The 21,550-nt window shown below is 33.8% G+C and overlaps 1 protein-coding gene across 4 annotated transcripts in view; it reads right to left on the bottom strand.

Moving 5' to 3' along the window:
• Nucleotides 1-21,550, bottom strand: part of ERO1A (endoplasmic reticulum oxidoreductase 1 alpha) — a 46,376-nt gene that overhangs the window by 13,459 nt on the left and 11,367 nt on the right. For 2 of the 4 annotated variants that reach the window (XM_082384843.1, XM_082384845.1), the window contains exons 2-9: nucleotides 20,942-21,061; nucleotides 20,038-20,121; nucleotides 18,400-18,438; nucleotides 9,216-9,292; nucleotides 9,048-9,121; nucleotides 5,161-5,281; nucleotides 3,116-3,162; nucleotides 864-875 (exon numbers count right to left, since the gene is read on the bottom strand). In XM_082384843.1, the coding sequence (XP_082240969.1) occupies nucleotides 864-875; nucleotides 3,116-3,162; nucleotides 5,161-5,281; nucleotides 9,048-9,121; nucleotides 9,216-9,292; nucleotides 18,400-18,438; nucleotides 20,038-20,121; nucleotides 20,942-21,061 (574 nt within the window). The remainder of the gene's footprint in view (nucleotides 1-863; nucleotides 876-3,115; nucleotides 3,163-5,160; nucleotides 5,282-9,047; nucleotides 9,122-9,215; nucleotides 9,293-18,399; nucleotides 18,439-20,037; nucleotides 20,122-20,941; nucleotides 21,062-21,550) is intronic. The other 2 variants (XM_082384844.1, XM_082384846.1) reach the window with 1 other exon arrangement.

Here is a 21,550-nt window from a genome sequence, read left to right as displayed (position 1 = left end):
TGTGGGATTACAAGTGATTTGTTTCCTTATTAGGAACCTCTAGGTTTTGGGGTTTTTTTTTTTTTTTCAAGTTTTGGACCATGAATTGGGGAGAGCAGGAGTGTGACATTGCTTGGGACCTAGCCTTCTAAAGAAGTTTTCAGTTCAGTTTTATAATCCTGAAGTAGATATTCTCTGAATGTGATCCAGTTAGATAATCACCTAATATATCAGCTTTCATATTTGACTAAAATGAATACTTATAAATATACTCATAAATAAGATATTTTCTCTAAGGACAGCCTCTACAGGTTAACAGTCTTTTCTCTGATAATGAGAGACAGGTTGAGATCTTCAAATAGTAACAAAAATCATTTCAATCTCCCTCATAAAGCAAAAAATTCTCAAAAAGACAGAGTAAACCTAAAATATGTTGAAACTTTTAGCTTTACAAGTAACTTAAAGAGCTGGCAATGATACTTACACCCAAGAGTCACCACAAGCTTGGAAGCCAGTAGCTCAACACTCTGATCATGTCTAGAACCTTCCTATATGAGACCTAGCAGATACTAGAGTTCAACCAGTAAAGGAGAAGTTTTCCCTGACACAGGCTGGGGAAATGCCTAGCTTTCACATGCAATAGGTAAAATGTACCAGTGAATTATCAGAGGCTGAGGCAGGCTGTCTCTACTGCCTGATCCCAGGCACAAAGAGTCACATTTCCCTTAACCTATGCTGTCACCTCTAGAATATCAGGTAAAGAAATAAAAATTAACTTTTTCTTCGTCTCACGTGCAGGAAGAAAAAAACAAGTTTGCCCAACAAACATCTGAATGTATAAGCAAATTCATATATGTGATGTATGATAAAGACATTATACTTACCTTCACTTTTCCCTGAAAAAAGAAAACAAAATGCTTATTATTAAAAACTCCTTCCAGATGCTCCTTTTAAACTGCTACACTTCCACAAAATAAGACTTAGTAGAGGTTACTTTTAGTTCATCAGTTCACCCACATAAATAAAATCTGAGAGTGAGATGTGCCTGTGACTGCAACTCTTTCTGGTGATGAAAGGAATTATGCCCGATTTGACTAAACGGTTTCATCTCCAAGAGCCTGGATAAAGAGTATTTTCAGCTTGTCCAAGATTTAATATGGGCTGACAGGAAAGTAAAATCTAATCTATCATCTGAGAGTACTCTTAAATATCTTAAGGGCTCACAGTTATTTGGCCGTCAGAGTCTTTTTACTTATTTATTTGTTCTACAGCTATAACACAGTTTCTGCTAAAGATGTGTGTTATTGCTTCAAAACTCCCAGGACTGACATTATAAAATTTTACCTTATTCAGGAATATTTTTAAAGACTATTTGTAAGATTCAAATTATGCACAGTCCAGCAGTTTGTATGCAGCTGCTCATTAACTATTGAAAAATGTCTTCATTTTGCCACTTTTATTTAATGCCATTGTTTATTAAAGTACCATACGCTCATTGCAAATATATGTTAAAAAAAAAGAAGACAAAGATAAAATAAAAAATATCATCCATAACTCCCTCTGCCCAAAGATAAATACCATTTACATTTTGGTAAATGTCTTTTTTCTTTGTGTACAGGATATTTAGATATTATATCAATTATGTTTTTATAAAAAACATATTATACATACTGTTTGATACCTGCTTCTTCTCCTAAATGTGCTATTGATCACCACTGATATAAATGAATATAAATTTTCAGCAACATTTAGAATGGCTATATTCTACTATATGAATATACCATAATTCATTTAACCAGTTCCCTAACGATAAACATTGAAATTGTTCCCATTTATCTTTAAAATAAGTGAGGGTGGTTAATTAACTTATCAGATCATAATGTGAGTTCATAGTGAAGATCATCTCTTGCCTGGGAATTTGCATTTCATCTGATAGTAAATCAATAGTTTCCACTGAGTACCATATGTGACTCCATATAAATCCAAAAGCCTTGTTTACAGATGCTCTTTCATTTCTAAGAATGGCTAGTCTGCCAACATTTAGGGAATGTTGCAATCTCACTGCCTTCCAGGAGGAAATTCATGTTTATTGACTCTATGAGATCAGCAGCTTTCCAAATAAATTAAAAAGATGAAAACCATTCCATATTTGCTAAAAGTACATCAAAGATTTCATCAGTAAGTGCATATTCAGAGAACAGGGATATATATTTCCTAAGGAAAAAGCCTGAAATCATACACTTGAAATGGTTTATTCGACAAACTGTTCTGTCTATTACAGACTGGGCAGGGTTTGTAAGTTTCAATTTTACGTCCCCTCTGCACCTATACAGTGCCTAGCACATAGTAAATGGTGGATAATCATTTGTTGGAGGAACAAGTGATTTTCACTACTGTAGACAAGACCATTAAATGAGGAGGGTGAATTTCATTGATCATTTATCTAACAAACTATTCCATCTATTACGTTCCAGACTCTGTATTAAGGGATGAAATCAATAAATGCTGCCCATATGTCCAAAGTATCAGGGTAGATCAATAGATACATAAATAATAGTAAAATAATGCTAGCAAGTGGAAAGAGCTGTAAGAGGAACAAAACAATACATAAGATCACTTTATGAGGAGAGAGAGATTACTTCCAGTTAAGAGGATCAGGGAAATTTGGGCGGGGAAGGCAGCATTTAAGCCAAACCCTGAGTTTAAGTAGAAAATGAAAAATGTTAATGAGATATAAAGTCATGTGAATTTGAAATCAGACTCCCAATATATACAACAATTTCAAGTTTTAGGAAAGATGTGAGGCAGAAGTTTTTTGGATATTCATTCAACTAAAAGATGAGTACAAATAGTAGAAAGCCTGAACACACACATTCTGCAAAAATGCATAAAAGAATAAATGTATAACTTAAACTTAATCCTATGATAGTCTAACACAATGAACTTCATTACAAAAATACTCCTTACTGAAGTGTAAATATTTTGAACACCAATTTCTCTGCAAGAGTGAGACATAACTTCAGTGAAAACAAGAATATATGATCTCAACTGCTCTTGCCAACCCTTATCTTGCCTTCTCCTTCCTTCTAACCAAAGTTCACTGGCTGAAAAATAACAGTGCAAATAAATAACTCACCGTGACCAGAAGCCAAAGGATTTAAAGGTCTTTTAATTGTCTGTGGCCTACAAACAAAAGAATTAAAGTATAAAGTATAAAATATAAATATGTTACCCATCATGTTATAATTATATAAGTAAAAGTGAAATTATCTCAGAAAGTTTTTTAATGACTATATCCAAAATAAAATTGTTTTACTGACCTTATAAAATATTTATTTTCTCTAAATGCTTTAAGGGAGGGTGGTTATTTGTTTTAGTGATAATAGTTTCTGATCTTTTCCCATTGTAGCAGCCAGAAAGTCATTTCCTAATCACTTTTTCAAACAAAGGAAGAAAAAAATACCAGTCAAGCTCTTCTCCTAGAGTTACTAATATGTTTTTATATATATCATATATGTGTGTGTGTGTCACAAAGTACACTCCTACTTGAAAGACAAGCAAAAAATGTAAATACCCAACACAAGCACTAAAATAAAAAAGGGAAAAAACAGTGTGGGTAGATTATTTTCCACTTTGGTAATTTTAAGTACATCAGTTTGCCCTGAGGCCATCAAGTTTGTTATGATTTCAATAATAGGTAGTTTTTAACAAGAAAAAAAAGAGAGAGTTAGTATGTCACTAAAGTGTTTTTAAATCTCAAAATAAATATTCATTAGTATCTTTAGTAGAGTGCAGGGATTGTTTTAATGTCCTTTTATCTATTTTACAAATTTGCACAGCTTGAGACATTTTGGGAACAGAACATGTAAGCTGTATTTTAACATCCTCAGTTTAGTGCCTCATACATTGTTTATATTTTAGAAATATTATGGGGACCATGATATAAACTAGTTAGGAAATAACTACAAAACTTATACAAAATCTAACAAATGCTTTAGTTGGACTTTTAGTTCACATCAAAAAAAAATTAAGGAAAAAAACCTTTAAAGTAAGTCAATAAACTCAGTAAACCAAACATTCCTAATAATAGTCAAGAGAATTTAAATGAAACACATGGCAGAAATGAGTAAATAATGAAAACTCTCCACTTCCCAAACTGTAGAAATTCTGCAAGTCAAAAAAAGAAATTGCTGATCTCTTATGCTTATATTTGACATAAAAAGTGAAATGTATTTTTGCCACATTTGGGAACTCCAGAAATCTTCCCAGAACTATCCCCATCTCTGAGATAGCATAACGCTTGTGTGCACACAGGCACGCACAAACACATGCATTCCTTCCAAAAACCAATACGTACATTGTTTACAGCCTAGAGGCTTACAAGTGGGCAAACTTGAAGCATGTCTCAGTCTCTCAATGATCAAATTGACAGCTTCCATTGTAGTGGGTAACAGTACAAATGGGGTTCTTCCACTTACTAGATCTTTGACACTAGGCAAATCATTTAACCTTTCCAACTCTCAGTTTCTCCATCTATAAACAGTGATGACTACAACACAGGGTTATTACAAGGACTAAAGGAGAAAATGTATGTAACATACTTAGCACAATACCTGGCACACCGTGAGCGCTCAAATGTTACTAATTATAATTATTCTCCGAAAAGAATTTAACTTTAAAGCAGGTAAAATAACTATAGCCACAAAAAGAGGAGTATAGAGCACCAGAAAGAGAATTAGGAATTATACATCCTAATCTATTCCCTGCCACTAACTATATGATCTCTCTGGCTCTAGGTTACCTCATCTATAAAATGAGATTCTAGTACAGCAGAAACTAACAGAACATTGTAAAGCAACTATACTCCAATAAAAATTAATTTAAAAAATTAGATTCTATAATTCACTTAAGGAACATTTGTGAAATGCCTACAGTACTCCCATAAAAGTCTAACACTGTTCTAAGTCTTTTAAAGAACAAAGAATTATTTGTTGAAACGCATGTCCACATGTTTCCCGAGAGGGGAACTGGATTAATGAACAAGTACGTTTCCATGTCCAAATACATCCTTTAATAAGGTGAATTTGATTTGTTCTTTTAAATCATTGTGATTTTGTTTATTTGTTTATAAAGAGAAATGAACACATCTTTCAGGAATTTTGAAATGAAAATGACACGTACTTAAAACAGTTTTCTTCATAGATGACATTCCATATCTTCCAAGCATCTGGTCCCTTGTAACCCGTGTAGCGCTCAGGATTAAGGAGCAAATCGACATATTCAGCATCAGGAGACTGTATGTCTGTAAAACAAAATGTTTTAATAATCTTTCTTCTTTTCAGTAACCTTAAAAAGCTAATAAGACAGACTGTATTCCATCGATTCTAAGGCACCACAAATGTAACAATGCATCTAGGATTTAAAAACACCTTTTTAGAAGAAATCCTAAAAAGAAGGGAAAAGAAGGAACAAACACAGCCACATTAAATTACACACTGTTTACAAAAGCATCTTGGTTTTAGAAATGGTAAAAAAAAAAAATAGGAACATGTGAATTTTAGAATTGAAGGAACATAGTAATTCAATTCTTATAAGCTATCCAGGCAAAGAATATACCATACATTCCTCATCACATTAACCACAAGCAGTTCATCAGTAACTAAGGTAAATGAAGACATATTAGTACCATACAGTTTGTTACCAAATACTTCCTTCTTACATGACCACCATCAGGATCCACTACAAAGCTGTCCCAAAGGTATAATCCTAAATATTCAAAAAGTTATAAGCAGGATGATATTTGTATCAGCATTATTTATAAAAGGGAAAATCAGAAGCAACCTAAATGTCCAAGAGAGCAGAGCACGGTCTCTGGAGCACGAGTGCCTGGGTTAGAATCCAGGCCCCACTACTTATTCACTTCGGAACCCTGGTCAAGTTATGTAAATTCTCTATGCCTTGGTGCCCTCATTTGTAAAATGGAGATAATACCCACAGCATTACTGTGAGACATAAAGAAGTTTATATGTGCAGAGTGCTTAGAACAACAGTAGGAGTATAATAAATATTAGCTATGGCACTGGTATTATGCAATATCTTAATAGACCATTTTACAGTCAACAGAACTGTTAAGTACAAAGGCTGTCTAATAAAATGAAAAGATAAGCATTATAGAAAAGTTAATTACAGAGATATATGGAAAACATACCAAAATTGGTGGGATATTGGTTTCTCATACGTTCTATAAATTTGTATAATGTGTTACAACTTCAAAATAAAACCAAAAAAATATGGCCCCTGGTCCTCAGTGGCTCTGGGGAATTAGTTAATAACACAGTAATAACGGACTCATCGATAAAGCTTAACAGTATGAACCAACAAAGAATGAGGAAGTGAGTGAAAATGGCCTCAAAGCAACCAAAGTAGATGACAAAAATCTGAGCAGAAAGATGCTTACACGAGACTCCATCAAGCTCTCTAGAGTACCTACTTCTCATTTAAAAAACAAAGATAAAATTATGCTTGGTTATTTTTATCCCAATTCACAGTTCATTAGAGTCATAAATTAGGGGCAGATTTACTTCTAGAAACAGCCCAGTGACAGCACCTAGAAATAACTGAGAGTCCAAAGCAGAAGTAGCAATTAAAATAACTAGAAGAAGTAAAAATAAAAATTTAAAAAACAAATCTGCATGGAATCACCTAGTTCAGGAACAGATATCTCTGTTCATCTCAATTAATACTGTAGGTATTATCTCAGTATAGCAAATTATAATAAATTCATAAAAAATAACTCTAACTCTTAAATATATATATATAAATAACACTCAGCATCTAGAACTTTAAGACAGAAAACTAATCACCAAGGAATGATTAAATTTTTAATATCTTGCCTCGTTAGAGATAAACATTAGTTGACATAATTTTACTTACAACAAATACTTCCTCTCTCCCAACTTTACTAAAAAAAAAGGTTACTATAACCTTATTTTGCCAGATAACAAAAGCTCAAATTTCTAATTAGGATTTACAAAATACCTTCTATCCTCTACATACCATTTACATACATTATTTATTCCTTATAAAGCTGTCCTTTTTTTTTTTTAATATTTACCCTCCTTTAACAGAAGAAACAAATACAAATGGACAAGTTATTCACCTAAGATAACAGAACTCCACCATATAAGGAGTGACATTGATCTGTGACACAAATGTAAGCATGTAGTCTTCAAAGGACACTTTGGTTAAAGTATTACTATTCTTTCTCTAACACTGCAGGCCTAAAAAAATTATGCTGCATGTTATAAGTTGAATTTTATCTCACATAGCAATGTTTAAGCCGAAGAATCCTTGCAGAAAAGACGGCAAAGTTAGGGTTGGGAGAGCATTTTATCCCCCTTTCTTTACTGGCCTAAAGCTAGATATAAGTCTACAGTTCTTTACCCAACACCCTTGGGGCCAAATGTATTTTGGAAATCAGAACTTTTCAGATTTTAGAAAGGTAATACAGTACATGCAACATATGTTCAATATTATTCTAGCAGGGACTGGGACAGCAACCTTTAATCAAACACATAAAAACATAAATATAAACATGCAGTAAAAACATGAATATTCACACTGAATGAATCTGTACTAAATTTAAGGAGAAAAATGTTCATTTTTCAAAGTTTTCAGATTTGGGAATTAGGAATAAAGGATTATAGATATGTATCTGCCAAAATATGGTCATAGTTTTTATTAAGGAAAGCATATGTATCTTTTTTTTCCAAAATGAAGCCACAAATTAAAAATAAGTACTTTCCCTTTTTTCTTCCCTCTTTTTTTTGGGGGGAAGGAGTGTTGCAAGATTCATCTTTCGCTTATAATTGAAATGATCTATATCGTTCTTTTCACTGATTTTTTAGAAGATCATTAATCTGTTCCAAAAGAACCAAAGAAGGATGCAAAAACTCAATTTGGTTTAATTTTGTTTAGCCAATTAAAAGGCTAACAAACTTACAAAAAAGGAGATACTAAAAAAAAGGAAGACTAGGAGAATCTATAAATCTAAATAAACAAATCCATAAATCAAATGGTTCTAATGGGTTCTAGGGCTCCTAGATTTTAATCATATCAGAGCTCTGGCTTAGTTTTAGATGTCACAGACATAACTCATGGTTCGTTTTTCTCTTTTCCAAAAATAACACAGACCATCATTAAGGAAAATATTTAACAATCCAAGGCCAATATATCAAAAGCAGGTTTTTGCAATCTCTACCTTTTATCTATTTATGCAAAATACCTGTATATATCACAAAAATTATATATATTACTAAGTACACAGAACTGCAAAACTCAGGAGGTAAATTTTTCTTTTCCAGAAACTGGGTTTTCTTTTTAAATTGTTTTCTTGTGGTAAAATATATATAACATGAAATTTGCCATTTTAACCATGTTTAAGAGCACAATTCAATGGCATTAATTTCATACATTCACAATGTTATGCAACCATCATCGCTGTTTCCAAACTTTTCTATGACCTCAAACAGAAACTCTGTAACCATTAAGCAATAACTCCCCATTCTCCCCTCCCCCTAACTCCTGGTCACCTCAAATCTACTTACTGCTTCTATCAATTTGCCTACTCTATATATATCATATAAGTGGAATCATACAATATTTGTCCTTTTGTGTCTGGCCTATTTCATTTATCTTAATGTTTTCAATGTTTATCCATATTGCAGCATGTATCAGAACTTCATTTCTTTTTACGGCTGAATAGTATTCCATTGTACGTGTATACCACACTTTGTTTATACATTCATCTGCTGATGGATACTTGGGTTGTTTCCACCTTTTGGCTGTTGTGAATAATGCTGCTGTGAACATGGGTGTACAAGTATTTGCTTCCCTGTCTTCAATATTTTTGGGTATATGCTGAGGAGTTGAACTGTTAAGTCATATGGTAATTCTGTGTTTAGCTTTTTGAGGAACTGCCAAACTGTTAGAAATAATTTTTTAAATTATTTTAAAAGAATTTCTTTTCCTTAGGCACAATCTTAATATGCATAAAAAAAATGTTATACCATCAGCTTCACAGAAGTTGTCTGAGGAATCATCATGCTTGGTCCACTGAAGAACAGCCTTCTGTGTTTCTTCACTTTAAACAAAGAAAAGAAATAGAGTTATTCTTTTTCTTAAGTTAACATTTCACATGAAAAAGCGTAAAATACTACTGCAAAAAAACCCCAAACCTTAGAGATTCATCCACAGCTCCAAGTCGTTCGGCTTGCTCACATTCTTCAATGAGATTATTGGCTTCTTCAGAATACTAAAACAAAAGGGAAATAAATAGAATTCAACTGATTGCATTTTTAAAACTCTTAAAAAAGAATTTCAAAGGAATTTGGGGTTCTTTTATACATAGCACCATCCCCCTGGCTTCAAAACTTCAAAAAAAAAAAAATTAGCCCCACATTCCTCCTGAAGCTAAAAAATAAGTCTTTGCCCTTTGTTTTGTTGACGAACACGATTTACTATTATGTTGACAAAATAAAGAATAGTTTATAGTCTGATAACTCATTATCAAAATGTCCATTAAGAAAATCTTTGAGGTTAAAGAAATCACTTGGCAAGGAGTCATGGAGCAATGTCCCACTTTCCTAATGACCTAACTGTGAGCATCAGTTTTCTCTTCCATTAAATAAGTGGTTGGGCTAGATCTTGTGTGTCTACGATCCATTTCAGCTCTAAATGCCATGATTCTAAAAATGCCCTGGAGTCTACCAAATCTTATAAAAAGTATTCCAATATCTTTAGGTGCTTAAAATATATTCTTTAACAACCATGTTGCGTCTCAATGTCTAAGTCACTATATATATTCTGCTAGCTGTGTACATGGCACAGGGGAAGTGAGTGTGGATCATGAGATTTCACAACACACCAGTCATCACCACCGTACAGCTAAAAGACAACATTGGAAGCAGGAGGCCACAAATTCAATCACTCAACAAATATTAACTGAGTGCCTATTATGTCCTTCTTGTTAGGATGACCACACAAATGACTGTCCAGACTAGGACTCTTTTGAGGATAAAAGGGAACACTAAAATAACTGAAATGATACAATTTTTTGAAACACTTATGTACTGAATTACAACGTTGTTTCATTACGTTGGTCGACCTAAAGACAGTTCAATTCAAAAACTACTTTCAAAAATGAAATTCTTTTATACATAATTAAGTATTAATGCGTAAAGGGATATGCTGTATTCAGCCTACTCTCAAATGGTTCAGAAAACAATAAGAATATGTATAGAGAAAAAGCATGCTAAAACAAATGAGGCAAAATATTAAAAATTAGTGAATGTTTATAAAAAGTATACAAAATGCCTTTATATTAATATTGCTACTTTTCTATAAGTTAGACATTATTTCAAAATAAAAAGTTAAAAATACTTATCAAAAAGTAAACAAAATTGTTCAAAAGATAACATATACCTATGTATTTTAATATACCTATGTATATTTAAAATAAAAATTTTTAACTTTATTATTATAATTACCTGAATATTAAAACATAAGTTAAACAAAATAACTTTTCTTAGTTCCTACTTAATAATTTAATCAGCTTTATAAGTCACATCTGTCTCAAAACTATGTCATTGGCATTTTTTCTGAAGAAAAATAATTTTTCCAATACGCTTATTATTTTCAATGTTTCATAAAATTGCCCACAATCGTCTTCAAAGTTAATTTTAAGGTTAATTTGAAATCATCCATACCTTCAACTGACTCTTCCCTGCAGATATAATTTTTAATTGAGAAAATATTATCTCCACAGGTAAATATATGAAAATATTTTAGCCCACATATTTTCGCAGTTTTATTCTTTGCCTCTAAAGTAAATTTCTTCAGTAAATATTCTAAGATAAAACTCATCAAATAAGTTGTCTTTATTTTTTAAATTATTTTAAATGTTTTGCCAAATAGAGATTCTATGAAATTGTAAGCCTTCTTAATTTCATTCCATTTCAGGTCAGAATATAAATTTATCCAGCTAAAAGCAGGAGTTCACCAAGAGGAGACTCTTCCCACAAGGGGAGAGTCTCCAAAATACAATTACAAAATTTCAGAATTTAATCTAGTACACCATTTGAGCTTTCCTCACTTAATGTGTACAATTCCTCCCTAGTTTTCATAGTAATAAATATTTAAGGTCTTTGTTTACAAGCTTTGTTATAATAAGTGCAACTTGCTAAACCTTCAAAAGCTGAAATTTGTTTTGTTCTTTTCTTTAAGCATTCCACTAATTCATACTTTGAATAATGATTTTCTACTGATTTTGAAAATGCAACCAACATTTAGAGGGCTCATTTATTAAAAATCAATCAACACCAATGAAGGACTCTTGGGTTGTTTTACAAAATAGTTCTTCAAAGGCTCAAACATTTATAAAATTGGATTGATGATGGACAGCAAAGAAAGTCCTACTGCCATGCTAAAGTAATATTTTCTTCAGCATCATCTTCATTTCAAAACTTTATAGTCATTACTTAGTATATAACATAAAAACAAAAACCTACATATTTTGACAATTACCACTTCTATCTTAAGTGGTAAGATATCACAGCATGTTTGGATGCAGTTATGAATTATGTATGTACCTCAACCAATTATAAATTCATTTCTGCTCCACAGATTTCCTGATTTAGTAAGGACATTGTTTTTACCAGGACATTGTTTTTACCAAAATCTGTATGTGTATTATCACCACAAAACAAACCCTTTGTCTTCAATTTTGAACTTTAAATGAATTTATACTAACATTCAGTGACAAATGTTTTCCTTCAACAGAATGAACTTCCAGAAGTTTTACTTTGAGTCCATCAACTGAATGGAAAAATCAAACAATTTTTGGAATTAAATGATTTTCTATGGAAACAGCTGATAATGGCATCATCTAATAATGTGCAAAGCTCTGCACTGGAGCCAAAACATTAATAGCTATGATTTCACTCTGTGTATGAATAAGAAAATGCAGAATCAAACATGAGCAAAATTAGTTTAGATCTAAGGTGGAAAAAGTACAGAACAGTGGTTTCCTCTAGGGAAGGAGTATGGATTGACTGGGACAGAGTATGAAGCAACTTTCTAGGGTAACAGTAACGTTCTATATTGAAACAGAAGCCTAAGTTACACAGGTGTATGCATTTAACAAATGCACACTTAAGACTTGTGCACTTCATTGTATATTAATTTTATGAAACATACACGTAAGCAATATTGGACTCTACTTAATGATATACTTCCAGTTATGTATATATCTAGTTAATGACATGTAGTGAGGGTAATGTGTACTGATGCTCACAATTTATTTGAAATGAATCAAAAAAATAAGATGGTTTAATGGATGGCTAGAAGGATTGACAGATGGACAGATATGTGGTAAAGTGAGTTTATGAAAATGTTAATGGAAGAATCTAGGTGATTAGTATAAGAGTAGTCTCAGGAAAATTCCTTCAACTTTGCTGTATGCATGAAAATTTTCATAATAAAATATCAGAAAAATTTAATTTAGAACAGTTATTTAGTCTAAATGAAAAATCACATATCCCAGAATGATATGTAAATGCACTGTCTCCAGCTACACGTGTCAAATTGTTGTCTTAAACACAGTCTTCTTAAAACAAACACTAACTTACAAAGTAGATGCTAAGGTTGTGCCAGCAGATCTGTGTGTTTGGATTTTCATATGATCAGTGATACTTCCATGGCCCTTATGGATAGTAAACGATGACCTTTGTGCAAGTTATATGTCATCATCAACTGTTCTAAGAAATGGAAATTCAGTACTTCATTTTTCATTAAACATGTACTTCCTTTTTCCTCTTTTAGTTATTTCAGGCAAAAGGATTCATTGTAAAATTTTAAAAGTACTAAATAGTAATAAGTGGTTGATTTGCACTATGCAATAAAGGATAAAGCCACTATAAAGGACTACTCTCTGTATGCAGGATTGCTCATCCTCTGTTTCCCATACATATTTCTCATAAGCCTAACCTATAATTTCCCAGGTTTTTCACTGACCAGTCAAATGGCAGCTTGGCAGCTTAAGATATATCACAGGTATGACACATACCACAGTACAAATGGCTGCTAACTCCAAAAGACCAGCAGCACAGCAGTGGCCAATGCTTCTCCCCCCACTTGCCAAGACTGTAAGGACACAGGGAGGGGGAAGGGTAAGCTGGGATGAAGTGAGAGAGTGGCATGGACAGAGATACACTACCAAATGTAAAACAGATAGCTAGTGGGAAGCAGGTGCATAGCACAGGGAGATCAGCTCAGTGGTTTGTGACCACCTAGAGGGGTGGGATAGGGAGGGTGGGAGGCAGACGCAAGAGGGAGGGCACATGGAGGTATATGTATACATATAGCTGACTCACTTTGTTATACAGCAGAAACACACCATTGTAAAGCAATTATACTCCAATAAAGATGTTAAAAAAAAAAAAAAAAAGACTGTAAGGAGTTAGCTGTCCCCAGCCATTTGTGACTGACTGAAATTATTTTATCAGTAGTCACCTAGGATGTTGTCTTTGAAAGAAAGGTTTAGTTTCTTTACATCTAGAAAAGGTCAGGAGAAGAAGGACAAGTTATTATTGGTCATCTTTGTGTTGAAGTAAGAAGTCTTTAGTGTACATACATCTGAAAGATTATATAAGAGAGAAGACAACAGAGGAAGCTAGAAATACAAAGCATTTGGTCAACCAAATCTATCCTAACTTATTTTAATGCAACTGTTAATATTTTATTTAAAAAATTTAAAACTCAAGACAAATAATAAATCAGACAGGATGCCAGAACAACAAGCATAAACTGGTTCTGTCCCAGGCAAACCTTGGCATATGGTCACTTTATTTGCTCTTGTTACTAAATAAGGGCTTTGGATTTTACTGCAAGGGAGACGGGACACTTTAAACAGAGGAGAGATACAATCTGATTTCTTTGTTTAAAAAAAAAAAAATCACTCTGGGGCTTCCCTGGTGGCACAGTGGTTAAGAATCCACCTGCCAATGCAGGGGACAAGGGTACGAGCCCTGGTCTGGGAAGATCCCACATGCTGCAGAGCAGCTAAGCCCGTGTGCCACAACTACTGAGCCTGCGCTCTAGAGCCCACGAGCCACAACTACTGAAGCCCGCGCACCCTAGAGCCCGTGCTCCTCAACAAGAGAAGCCGCCGCAATGAGAAGCCCGTGCACCACAACGAAGAGTAGCCCCCGCTCGCTGCAATTAGAGAAAGCCCAAGGGTGGCAACGAAGAACCAACACAGCCAAAAATAAATAAATAAATAAATTTATTGAAAAAAAAATCACTCTGGCTGCTGTCTTTAGAACAGACTAATATAGAGAGCATGGTTAGAAGTAGGCAGACCATTTAAGAGGCTACTGCCATAATCCAGACAAAAAGTGATAATGACTTGAAATACAGCAGTAGCAATAAAGATTGTAAGATTCTGGGTGTATTTTAAAACACTGTAATCAAAAATTGAATTTGTTCACCAAAAAGGCCTCGAAACAATGACAACCCAGTAAGAATTAGCACCGCAATGGCTCGGGTTATGATCACTAAACACCATTTCTCACTAAAAGAGCTAAGTATTCCTTAGAAAAGTGGTTAATTCCAAGACTGAAGCACGAAAGGTACAAACTAAGCCTAGGACATCTTTTCATAATGGAAAGCAAAAAATCTATGAAGACTACTAGGATCATCTCAAAAGGCAACAATTCCTAACTTGAAGGAGCTTCTCATGGCCAAAGATGGAACTCAAGCATTGAAACAAATAATTACTAAATGACTAGAGAAGATTCCAATACATTAAATATGTCAAAACTTAAGTTCATATTAATACTTAAAAATAAAAACCTTATTGGGCAACTTTGGAGGGTGCTGGGGCATCAACTCATAATTATTCTGAAAACTGGTAAACAAAGGAAAAGAATGAAGCATTTATTCTATGTGTTCTATATAAACTGTATTTCAAGGCATCCAAAGAGTTGACAAGAAAAGGTCTTTATACAATAATAACGGATAGTTAGTATAGAAAAAATGATAAAATTAGAATATCAATATTTTCAAACCCCTAATGAAATAACGCAATTAGGTAATAATCATCAAGGCTGCTAAAACCTTCAGGTAAAAAGCTAGTAGGGGACATTATAATGGACATATAATGACCCAAAAGATCAATCTTAACATCGTGAAAAAAAAGAGGAAACCAGACATTATGTGATGCAACTGTAAGTACACAGCAACTCTAATGAATATATATCAAAAAATTAATCTGAATCTGATAAGCCTTAATATCTAACTACAGGGCACCACATGCAAAAGAATGAAACTAACCCCTTTTTCACCCCATGTGCAAAAATCAACTCAACATGGATTAAAGGCTTAAACTTAAGACCTGAACCCATAAGAAAACATAGAGGGTAAACTCCTTGGTACCAGACTTAGCAAAGGTATTTTGGATTTGACACCAAAAGCAAAGGCAACAAAAGCAAAAATAAACAAATTGGGAGTACATCAAACTAAAAACCTTCCGCACGGCAAAGGAAACCAATAACAAAATGAAAGGGCAGCCTACAGAATGGGAGAAAAATATGCAGATCAGTTATGTTGGTAAGAGGTTAATATCCAAAATATATTAAAGAACTCACACAACTTAATGGCAAAAAATCAAACAATTCAATTAAAAACCGGGCAGAGGAACTGAAAAGACATTTTTACAAAGAAGACATACAAATGAGGTACCTGAAAAGGTGCTCAGCATCACTAATCATTAGGGAAATGCAAATCAAAACCATGAGACATCACCTCACACCTGTTAGAACGGCCATCACCAAAAAGACAAGGGATAACCAGCACTGGCAGGGATGAAGAGAAAAGGGAACTATTGTGAACTGTTGGTGGGAATGTAAATTGGTGCAACCACTATGAAAAACAGTATAGAGGTTTCTCAAAAATTTGAAAATGGAACTACCAAATGCCCGAGCAATCCCATTTCTGGGTATATATCCCAAGGAAATGAAAACAGGATATCAAAGAGATATCTGCACTCCCATGTTCATTGCAGCATTATTCACAATAGTCAAGATATGTAAACAATCTGTCTGTCAATGGTTGAATGTAAAAAGAAGATGTGAGATATATATATGATGAAATATTATTCGGCCATGAGAAGGAAGGAAATCCTGCCATTTGCTACAACATGGATGGGCCTTGAGGGCACTGTGCTAAATGAAATAAGCCAGACAGAGAAAGACAAATACTGCATGGTATCACTTATATGTAGAAACAAAAAAAAAGGTCAAACTCACAGAAACAGAGAGTAGAAAAGTGGTTGCCAGGGGCAAGGAGGTGGGGAAAGCAGGGAGAGGTTGGTAAAAGGGTACAGACTTTCAGCTATAAGATGAATAAGGTCTGAGGATCTAATGTGTAACATGGTGGCCACAGTTGATGTATCATTGTTGTTGTATTGCATCATTTATATTTGCTGAGAGTAGAACTTAAATGATCTCACCAAAAAAAAAAAAAGATAAATATGTGAGATGACGGATGAGTTAATTAACTAAATGAGAGGAATCCTTTCAAAATGTATGCATGTATCAAATCATCACAATGTACACTATAAACATCTTACAATTTTATTAGTCAACTGTACCTCAATAAAGCAGAAAATAAGTAATTTTAAAGGGGAATCTGACTCTGATAAGCTATAATTCTTAACTACCAGTTTACAGAAAATGAAGAGAGTGATATGTTGAATGACATGACAGGGATACAATCACTAAATACATAATGTGGGAAATTCTATAGGATATTGATTCATTTCCCTCAACACATAAGTGGCAAAGAAAGAAAAAAGGGCGGTGGGGTGGGGAATGAATATAGATTAAAAGAGACTTAAGAGCAGGAAATGTTCAAGTAGAACCAGAAAATAAAGAAGTGCTAACAAAAGGGAAAAAAACCAGTGATGGGGGTATGTCAAAGGGACACAGGAGCCAAGTGAAACAGCTCCCAACTGCGAAAACTGAAACGATATGAACAACAAAATAAAGGAGTACTAGGTTATCATCCACGATAGAAAATAAATACCCACAAGACAAAGAAATGATTGAACAAATAAGGAAATGGAGGGAAAAGATAACAAATCTCTCACATTGAAGAATTCCAAACAATTTATATCCTCAAGGAGATGAAGCACTCCTAAAATGTGGGCGGGGCCTAGTAACTTCCTTCCAAAGAATACAGTATGGAAAGGGCAAAAAAAGAATAAACCTGCAGTGGAGAAACCTGACAAAAAATACCTCAGCCAGGTGATCAAGGTTAATATTAACAGTGATAAGTCATGTTGATAGTATGTACCCTTGATATAGGATGTGATGAAATGGCACTTTTTTTCTTTTAACCTCTCTGGTCTTCTTTCCAAAAATACATAACCCCAGTCTAATCATGAGAAAAATATCCGACAAATCCCAATTGAGGGACACTCCACAAAATACCTGACCAGTAGTCCTCTGAAACACCTTATCGAAAACAAGGAAAGTCTGAGAAACTGTCACAGCCAAGAGGAGCCTAAGGAGACATGACAACTAAATATAATGTGGTTTCCAGGATGGGATCCTGGAACAGAAAAAGGACATTAGGTAGAAAACTAAGGAAATCTGAATGAACTATGGACTTTAGTTAGTGATAACATATCAAAATTGGTTCATTAATTGTAACAAATGTACCATACTAATGTAAGATGTTAATTATAGAGGAAACTGGGTATGGAGTATACGGAAAATCTGTACTATCTCTACAATTTTTCTGTAAACCTAAAACTATTATAAATTTTTTAATTTATTTAAAAAGAGAGAGAGAGAGACATAGAGACATCAACTAAGTGCAATGTGTGGAATATGTTTGAATCCTGTTTCAAATCAACTATTAAGGCACATATGAAACAACTAGAGAAATTGGAACCCTGACTTTGGTGATGTGGGGCTTTTTTAGTGTTTTTTGTCTTAGAGATGTATATGAAGTATTTGTAAACAAAATGAGTTATCTCAGATTGGCTTTGAAATAACTGGGAGAATGGAATGTGAGGTACAGATGAAACAAGATTGACCACATATTGGTAACTGCTAAAGCTGCGTGATGGGTACACATGTTTTATTTTGTTTTTTCCCCTCTACTTTTACCTTTCAAGTTTTCTTTAATAAAGAGTTAAAGAAAAGAAACAAAAGAATTACAGCCACTGAGTACAAATAACTTTCAAGGGGTTTCACTGCAAAGGGGAGCAGAGAAGTGGGGTAGTAGCTGGCAGGGGAAGTTAATTTTTTTAGTTTTTGCTCAATACTAGACACATTAATAAGTATACATACATACCTTGTAGCTTGCAGATTTAATTCCATCAGGAACTTCATCCTGAAAAAAATTTTTAAATGTTTTTAGATGACATTTATTCTATCTTCTGAAAAAATATTTTAAAGCTCTACGATTTATAAGAAAAATTCACAGAACAAATTACTGAAGTTAACAGGTTATTTTTTAACTGAGAATAGTTAGGCAGTCTTTATGTTATTTCTTAAAAGCAAACAAAAAATCCAACAAGTTATGCTATGGATTATACACATATTATATTACAGCACGGAAATGTAAAAATAGTCACTTAGCCATTATTCCTTTTAATGCTCAAATTGTCCCACCTTTGGCCACTAGAAGACCCACTAAGTGCTGACCTGTGTCTTTTTTATCTGACCTGTGTCTTTATCTGCACCTGTGTCTTATTTATATTACCCCAGTAATCTTTAACAGCACTTTTTGTTTTCTGTTATGACAAGATACTCCAGGTTCATCTTATATATTTCTTGTTCCAGTCTTGGAATCAACCATTTTTTAAGGCGCTTTCCACTTTCAGAGGAAAATGGTACTAGTTTTTAGTTGTGTGTTGGCCACTTAATAACACAGGACCTATCTGCCTATCCTCAAAGTGATGTTGTGAGTAGAGATAATGATGTATGTGGGAGAGCTCTGTAAATTGCAGGGTCCTATTCTAATGCTAAGCATATTCAGTACATTCCTGAAATAGATTACATCTGCCCAAAGGGAAGGACCTACACAGAGACTATCACTTTATTGTGTACTCTTCTACGCTCTGAACTAGGTCAATGTATAGTCTTTTCCTATGACCAGATATTTAGACGGTTTCTAATTTTTTCATATAATAAACTATGCCAAATTTATAGACTGATTTCAGCCAAACTGACATCTTTACAATATTCAGTATTGCTTTATGGCCATCTTTGGACATCTATCTAATTATTTTAGTAAGTGAAATTCTTAGCAGAATTGCTAGGTCAAAGGATATGTACCTTTTTTATTGTTTGGATACATTTGCTGAATTGATCTCCAAAAAGACTTAGCCACCAGAGTGCTCATTTCTTATTCCCAGACTAACACTGGATATTGTTTTTCTTTTTCACATTGGCCAATTAATAATGGAAGTGAAAGAACATTGTTCTGATTCATTATAAAGGGAATAAATAACTGGCCTTTCGACTGACAGAGAGTCCAGCCTCTATGGGCAGACAATCTGAGAATTCCTAAGTAAAGCCAGTGGTTTTGTCCAGACCCTCCCCAAGGAAGAAAATTAATACATCCACAAAAAAAGGGAGGGATTGTATTTGTACCTCAATTAATTTCATTTTTTTTTTAATACTACAAACATAACTTCGGGTAAGACATAAGAAGAAAAACAAATATCAAGCCAAAAGAACTATTAATCTCAGTAATAAATCAAAGGATTATATTAACCACAAAATTTAAATTCTATTATTATGAAGACAGAATAATTCAAAATAGGTTTTATATTTGTAAGTTTAGGTTTTTAATATGTTAATTTTAAACAACATTATATTTAACCTAAGGATAGAAATATTATTTCAGTTATATTGGCCCCTTTCAAAAGTCACAACTATTCAAAAAAAACATGTGACAGTTCTTAAGTATATACACTGTTCTTACCGATTGACAAAGCTTGACAGCACAATCCCTTCTTCCACACTGGCTGATCTCATTCCAGAAAGGACACGGCCTTTTCAGGTTTACCTGTAAAATAATATTAGAAAAAAGTTATAAAAGTAAGAATTTTGAGATTATAATGGACAGATGTGGAACTATGATACTATAACCTGGTCATGTTATTGGCTACAATCATTCTATTTCTTCCACTAACCAGCTGTCAAGTTTCAGTGGTGGTATAAGTGTGTAGCTGTTATAAATAAATTGGTAGACTTGGTTAAAAAGACAAACTCTGCTACTAAACAGACTCTGAACAGATGGCAACCGGGAGCCAAAGTAGCTCATGTCATCACTGCTCAACTCACAGTCTTCTTTTTTTTTTTTTTTCCCCCAACTCACAGTCTTTTAATGAAAGTAACAGCTAACAGACAATTGTGAACTCAGATTGTAACTACATACTCCAATGATGAGGTTTTCTAAACACTTTCAGTAGATATCTCAAGACAAAATGTCACAAGTGACTTGTTAAAACAATACAAGTCAGAACAAAGTCATGCTTCTTCTCAAAAATATTTCTCTTTTTAAACTAATTGGAGTAAATCTGATGTTTTAGAATGTTATGAACAACTCATGACTTTGATAACGATATAATAGTTTCTGTTCTGACTTCAATTTAACCAACTAGGTTCTAACTCTAGTGTTCAAAACTCAGTTACTGAAATTAAAAGTATCCAATGGGTCGTTTTAGAACCATATGGTTCATTCTTGTGAACTGCATTTTCCTAATATAGCCTTGCTCAATCTTAAATAATAAGCACAATTTTGAAGCTTAGTGATTCCTAAGAAAATGTAATTACCCATTTAAATGTTAAGTGTTCCTATACCAAAAAAGAATTGTTTTAAATACCTTGTAATATCTAAAGTAGTCGCTTTCCAGGAGTTTTTGAAGTCTTGGGAAAAGCCTGTAGTTATTAAATTTATCAATGGTTTCAACATCACAGGTACAATCATCCAAGTAACCACTAACCTGTTACAAAGAAAATGGAATATTATATCAAAATGTCATAGACGCAACAGGGTTTTTTCCTCACATGGTTATGATAAAAGAGCCCTTTACTCAACCAACCCCTAGCTTCCCTCCTCCCCATAATTTTCTGAGATGGGACATGACCATAATCTAGTGATGCTATGGTTCTTACTATATACCTATAGGAACGCAGTGGATACCTTTTGTAGGGTGGGTGTACTGAGCTCATAATGACACACATACCCCCAAAGAGTTGGTCCCCTGCAGCCACTCTATAACCCTGCTCCCCAAGACTGACCAGGGGTGGGCATCTAAGCCAAAACAAGTCATGGTCCCCTCTCCAGGAATCAGGAATTGAGGCTAAGAAGGAGCAATGTCTCCCTCTGTCACTAAACAAGTAAACTCAGACCATATTCCATCACATGAACTGAGGAGCACGTGAGCCAGTTGGCAGAGAGAGGAAAGATTTTTAAAGACACAGAGAAGCAG

The sequence above is a fragment of the Balaenoptera borealis genome, assembly GCF_965194805.1.
Source record: "Balaenoptera borealis genome assembly, chromosome: 3".
NCBI lineage: Eukaryota > Metazoa > Chordata > Mammalia > Artiodactyla > Balaenopteridae > Balaenoptera > Balaenoptera borealis.
Note: the sequence above shows the minus strand (reverse complement) of the source record. Positions and strands in the feature narration are given on the sequence as shown.